This window comes from Nothobranchius furzeri, chromosome 10 (assembly GCF_043380555.1).
Source record: "Nothobranchius furzeri strain GRZ-AD chromosome 10, NfurGRZ-RIMD1, whole genome shotgun sequence".
NCBI classification, from domain to species: Eukaryota; Metazoa; Chordata; class Actinopteri; order Cyprinodontiformes; family Nothobranchiidae; genus Nothobranchius; species Nothobranchius furzeri.
The window spans coordinates 73,142,995-73,149,820 of record NC_091750.1 but is presented as its reverse complement, the minus strand read 5'-3'; the positions used below and the strand labels follow the sequence as shown (position 1 = coordinate 73,149,820).

The following is a 6,826-nucleotide window of genomic DNA, read 5'->3' as shown; positions in this document are numbered from 1 at the left end:
GTTAAGTTTTTCTACATGAAAAGCCTAAAAAACAAAATCAGAATAAATGCAGCAGGGGTCAAAGGTCGGCGTCGGAGGATCCGGTTCTGATCCGATCTCCGTTTAATCTTATTTATAATAAGAGACGTGAAACAGCTGCTGGAGGATGGATCCAGTTCGTGTTTCTGCTGCGGCGTCGAGCTCCAGACCCGACCCGACCCGACCCAGAAACAAAAGCATCCAGGCGGAGAGTTTAATACAACTTACAGTCGAACTAAAGAAGAAAACCATGAAAGGAAAACTGACCAACGGAAAGGAGCGGGTCAGAACCAAAGAGCTTCAGCGCCAGAACCAGACCGGGTTTGTGTTTCATTTAAACATTATTTATGATTGAAGCTGGAACAGAACCGGGTCTCAGACGGAACGGGATGTTTATTTACAAAATATCGAGTCCAGTTCAGCATCTGGTACTCACGCTCATTTGGCACGGACCGGTTCTGGTTCTGGTAACAGTCGGGTTAAAACGAGTTGGTTGTGATGATTAAGGCAGCAGTCCAACCAACGGATTCTGATCAGGTTCTGATGGGGTTTAGTACATTTGGACTGGTCCAACAGAACTCTGCGGTGGGTTCTGGAAGTTCTGGTTCTGTGTTGAGGAACTGCCTCTGGGAGGTCGACTGGATGGACGGGCTGAACTGAAGTCGTCCCACCGTTAACGTTTCGGTCCGGCGGGTAGGAAGAGGACAGAAGGTTCTGGTCCAACGGATGGGTCGTTCGGGACAGAGCTGTGTTTCAGGTAAATGAAGCGGTCCCGGTCGGGCAGCTTTAGTCCAGAGGTTTTCCTGCGTCTCCTTTCTGGTCCAGGCGGCTCTTGCTGGACTTCACCATGTAGATGAAGTAGGTCAGTGTCTCCTTCTCGTTCACCGGGATGTTCCGGAAGTGGCGGCTCACCGTCTGGAAGACAAGAGTGGGTCAGAACAGAACCAGCACCTTATAACCTCTCAGGAAAGATGTTCTGTTCTAGGTCTGACTCCAGAACCAGAACCAGAGTCCAGAGCTCCCCCTGCTGGACGGTTGGGTGAACCACAGCTAACGTGAGTAACTACAGGAAGTTCCTGGTTTTCCTGGAGGCGGGATTGGTCCTAAACACCTCAATCAGCTGACCGACTCTCCGTTCACATGGAGACGAGAACCTGAAGCGCTCATGTGTGTTGTATGTGTGTGTGTGTTATATGTGTGTGTGTTATATGTCTGTATGTGTGGTCATATGTGTGTGCTTGTGTGTGTTATATGTGTGTGTGTGTGTTATATGTGTGTGTGTGTGTGTTATATGTGTGTGTGTGTGTGTGTTTTATATGTGTGTGTGTGTGTGTGTTATATGCGTGTGCTTGTGTGTGTTCATATGCGTGTGTGTTCATATGCGTGTGTGTGTGTGTGTGTTCATATGCGTGTGTGTGTTATATGTGTGTTATGTGTGTGTTATACGAGTGTGTGTTATATGTGTGTGTGTGTTATATGAGTGTGTGTGTTATATGAGTGTGTGTGTTATACGAGTGTGTGTGTGTGTGTTATGCGTGTGATATACGAGTGTGTTTATGTGGCTACCTCTGCCAGCTGGGCCTTGTTGAGTCCAGGTCTGGTCTGCAGCTTGTAGTGTCTCTTGTAGCGTCTGAGTGTGTTCACCTGCAGCTGGAACAGATCCACCTGGAAACAGTAACAGGTCACGATAACTAGTCTAAACCAGCAACCCCAGGTCCACATGCTGGCGCCAATCCAGGTCTTACCTCGGGGACTTCCACATCATGATCTGGAGATTCCCCTCCATCATCACTGGTCTTCCTCTTCCTCTTGTTGCGAACACTCTGGATGAAGTTCTTGTGGAAGTCGCAGATGTAGAGATGTCTCACCTGTACAGACATAGACAGATAGGTCCAGATCTGTGGGACTACGGGTATAGAGTGACCCTCTCCACGTAGACAATCTGGATTCCTCTGGGTTTGGGAGTAAAGGTTAAATAAATATAAATGAGGTGGGTGTCCCCATAGTTTTGTCTGTGCTGATGTGAAGTTATAAACTCCCAATGACACACCCGATAGTAACATCAAAACTCAGTAGGAGCCACAACTCCGTATGCTGCATAAAGTGTGTAACTATTCACTTTTAAGTGTGCATGTCGTAGGAGTTGGGGTCTGGGGGACCCTGGCCCTAGAGGCACTGGCAAGGGGGTCCTCATGCAAAAGGGCTGAGACCCACTGGTGTAAACCAAAGACGTGCAGTTCCTCTGGGACGAAACCAATGATTTAGTTTAGAGCCAGGTTTAAGAACACACTTTAGTTGAGTTGAATTAACTAGCTGTAAAATCAAAACCAGAACTCTAACACAACCTTATAAAGCAGGTTATAACTGTCTGGTCCCAGAACCTGCGCGTGACAGGTTTCTGCAGAACACCTGGATGGCAGCGGGGTGAGGGTGTGTAACGACAGCGGCTAGCTTACACACCGTGTGTGTTTTCAGTGTGAAGCTAAATGCTAGCTAACCGGTCTCTTGCCAGTTGGAACCGCCGGTTCCGGACCGGATCTGTCTCCGAGGGGCTAACCCGGTGTTGTGAAGCCAAAAGGATGAGCAGGTCTTACGCTCTTGTTGATGTCCAGCTTGAGTTTCTTCTGGGAAATGCTCTTCTGGATCCTCTTGCTGAAGGAGGCGTTTCCAGCCGGCCGTCCGCAGCGCTCTCCGTCCTCGATCAAACAGCAGCTCTGCCCGTAAAACGGAGGAGCCGGCGGCCCGTCGTGGCTATCCTCCTCGGTGCTGAAGCCGTTCATCCTGCACGACCGAGGCGGTCCCTGGGTCCAAACAAGAGCTGGTCTCCGAACCCAAACTGGTCCTTAAAGTAATAAAATATAATAAAAAAAGAGTCGGGTCTGCTGTTCGCACGCTGCCCTTTCTTCGACCCGGCGACGTTAGCAGCCGGACGGCTAACTCGGCTACGAGCTTCGTTCCGGAGCTAACAGCCCGTGTTGTCGGTTCCTGGCTAACTGGAACCGAAACGCCTGCGGGTTAAAATCATTCCTGCCGCCAGAGCCGCAGCACTAAGCGGGTTAGCAGCAGCGTTAGCCGGACAGAAGGCTGCCGAGCGGCCGCTGAAGGCTGGATTCCTTCGGTGAAACCTCCGCACTTTGTCTCAGCAACCACCCGCTACTTTAGCGTCAGCGACGCCAGCTTGTTCTGATTCAGCGGTAAAAAGCAGCGGTCGGACGCTTCATTCGGACCACCTCCGGATAAAATGTTACCGTTTGCACGGACATAAACGCGGCACTCTTTCAGAAATGCTCCAACACTGGAACATGCTCCGTCGGTGTAGCGGAAGTTCAAATCTCGGCCGCTGATTGGCCAGTTTACAGCAAAGGCGGGTTTAAAGAGCAAATTCTTTGCAGCTATTGGCTGTAAGAGACGCCGCTCATCAAACAGTTTCCTCTACATTTCTACTATGAAAAAGGCGTTGAAGGTGTCGTTGTAAACAGTTAAAGGGGCGTTCAGCTGTCTAGCTGCTTCATAACGTTAAATTCTTGCTAATAACCAACCAGCGGTCACCTCTTTTTAAAAATCACGTGTTGAATCTACCATCTTATCAAGAAGAGGCGAAATACAGGATTAGTAAATACAATTAAGGCGTTTAGTAGATGTATAATAACTATAGGTAATTATACAGTAAATACCATACCTGCACGTGATGAACCTAAGAGGGTTTGGGAGATAACAGCGGCAGAGAGCTGCTGCACCGCATTTTAATCAAGATAAGTTTAGTAAACACGTCTGAACGGGCGCAGAGTATATCCTCCAAGTGACCACCAGAGGGAGACAAAAGTTCAGCAATGAATTTAAACAGCTAGGACGGAACCGGAATTCCTTCACATCCTGTTACAAAAGCGTCAGTTCTGACCACATATATATATATATATATATATATATATATATATATATATATATATATATATATATATATATATATATATATATATATATATATATATATATATATATATACATACATACATACATATATATATATATATATATATATATATATATATATATATATATATATATATATATATATATATATATATATATATATATATATATATATGTGTGTGTGTGTGTGTGTGTGTGTGTGTGTGTGTGTCTATATATCTGTTTCTGACCTGGCTGTAGAAAAAAGGTTCTGACTAAAGTGGTGATGATGACAAAAACAGTATTACTAATTTATATGTATATAATAATAATAATAATAATAATAATAATAATAATAATAATAATAATAATAATAATACTAATAATAATGATAATAATAATAATAATAATAATCACCACTGTTAGAACTTCATTTTGTCCTTTTATCCCATCATTATAAAGTTTATTGTTTTTACTTTTTAAAGTCATCTCATCTTTACGAATTTTCATAATTTTCTATCATAATTTTATATTGTAACTGATAATGATGATATACTGTTTGACCATTTTCCATTCCCAGTAACACAAATAAAACAATTTCAATTAACTTTCAGTTTTATTTATTTATTTATTTATTTATTTAGTACTTCAAGCTTAAAATTTCTAAGGCAAGATAAAAAAAAACCCTACATGAGAGCTTAAGAGCCACAGGAGTCATACAGACATTTTCATTTGTGTTCAATTTTGAGCATAAAACCCAAAATAGTTTTCCATAATACTCTGCTGTGTTTGTTTATCTGAGTGTTTAAATAATAATTAGAAAACAGCTGAGAAGTGAAATATGGATTAAACATAGGTTTAGCTAAATAAATAATAAAGTCAAACATGAAGAGAGTTTTTCTCTACATGAAGTTTAATCCACAGTAAATCAGGAATGCTGTGACGTTTTTCTCCAGGTCCGACCTTTACAGCGGTAGCTGTGTTTGCGTCACCGTTCTTCAGTCAAGTGAGAAACAAATAACTCGAGTCTGTAGCATCCAGCTGTCCCTCCCGGAGCAGAGAGGAATGCTGACGGTGTTCTGACTGATGGAGCAGCATCACTTTTCTATCATCAGGCCAGTGAAGTGGTCTCTGGGTTGTTTTCAGCGTTGTACCGACAACCAGATCTGGGAACAGGAGCAACGCTCGGAGCTTTCTGGGAGATGGGAGGAAATGGGCCACGATGAGGGTGGAGTAAATCCCGGCTGCAGGAAAGTGTGCCAGTTCCCGAGTTGATGGATGAAATTATTCCGACATTAGATTTTAGAAAAGTGTGTTTTAAACAATCAATCTGTGGGATGAAGGAAGTCATCTGGGAGGAGGAAGAGAAGAAGAAATAATGTTTAGGTTTGTTTCATTAACTCAATAAAAACAGCAAAGACTAACATCTCCAATCGTATCCAATTTTATTTCTATAGTGCATTTAAAAACAGCATGTCAGCTGACCAAAGCACTGCAGAGTCAAACCTAAAAAGCCATTCAAATTCACATACATACAGATTAAACACAGATTAAAACTGTCAAAAAATAGAAACACCTAAAATTAAAACAAAAGTTTAAAAAGAGAAGTCACTAAAAACAGAAGTCAGTAAAAACAGAAGTCAGTAAAAACAGAAGTCAGTAAAAACAGAAGAGAGTTACAGCATATAAGACCGATCATTGACCAAAAGCTAAATTAAAAAATGTGTCTTCAGGCTGGATTTCAACTGTGCCAGTGAGGAAGCCTGGCGTTCCACCAGAGGGAGCACGTTCCAGAGTCTGGGAGCAGCAAAGTCGAACGCACGCTCCCCACCAGCTTTATACTTCATCGTCGGGACTTTGAGTAGAAGACGATCAGCAGACCTTAGTGAACGTTGCATCTCCATTAGCGTTGATGGAGGCTTGACGGGCCCAGTGATGTAGCCCCGCCCCCTCTTGCCAGTAGAAACATCATCCAGAACCTAAACAGATCACAGGACATTGAACTGAACAGGTGTTCTGGAAAATCAGATGTTTTTTGTTACATAAATTTCATCTGCCAGCTGATGATGTCATCATACAGGTAACGGTTGGTATGTGAGTCTTTATCTACCTGCTGTAGGGCTGATGGTGTCCTCTAGAGTCCACAGAGCCAACAGTCCAGCTCCTATTGGGTTTGAATACACCTCCTCGAGTTTCTGTAGGACCATCAGAACCAGTAGAACCACCCGCCTTCCCCAGTGGGACCATCAGAACCAGTAGAACCACCCACCTTCCCCAGTGGGACCATCAGAACCAGTAGAACCACCCACCTTCCCCAGTTGGACCATCAGAACCAGCTCACCTTGTTGTTGGTTTTGGAAAAACCTTCCTAAAGGAACTATTTTATCCGGGACGGGACTCGGAGGGTGCTCACTCCGGCCGACGTGACAACCAACAATTTTCGGACAACACTGGCTGTGAGGAAGCCCTCAGGCTAAAATCCATCTGGTCCCACGGTTATCCCTCCTCGTGCCTCCATGTCTGCTCCAGACAAGACAGAGGATTCTCTGAAATGCACCAGCTCCTCCTGAAGACTGGATGAGACCAAAGTCAATTGTCCTGCCCGTCACTCAGAGGAGCCGGAGATGTCCACCGCTGTCTCCTGCTCTGACATCCATGAAACATGAAGGGATGAGGAGGTGACCGTTTCCTGGTGGGGATCTGATGAACTGTCTCAGAAACAGGACAGCGTCTGGATCTGCTGCAGCTGTGAGTCAGCAGAGCTGGAGCGATGATGTTTCATTTAACAGTCTCGCACGTTCTCCGCAGCTGGTGATCAGCTGGAACGCTGGAGTCTTACAGGCTGGCTTGTCCCAACATGTCCAGAGGTCAGACACATTCCTACATGGTGATGGATGGA

The 6,826-nt window shown here is 44.5% G+C and overlaps 1 protein-coding gene across 1 annotated transcript; it reads right to left on the bottom strand.

Annotated features, from left to right (window-relative positions):
* Nucleotides 1–591: 591 nt before the first annotated feature.
* On the bottom strand, nt 592–3,826 carry sap30l (sap30-like). Its single transcript, XM_015961876.3, has 5 exons — nt 3,698–3,826; nt 2,613–2,860; nt 1,764–1,886; nt 1,585–1,683; nt 592–933 (listed from the first exon to the last, which is right to left on the bottom strand). Exons 2-5 carry the CDS (start codon nt 2,796–2,798, stop codon nt 805–807), a joined length of 537 nt encoding a protein of 178 aa, XP_015817362.1. The 5' UTR covers nt 2,799–2,860; nt 3,698–3,826; the 3' UTR covers nt 592–804.
* Between the last annotated feature and the right edge of the window lie 3,000 nt (nt 3,827–6,826).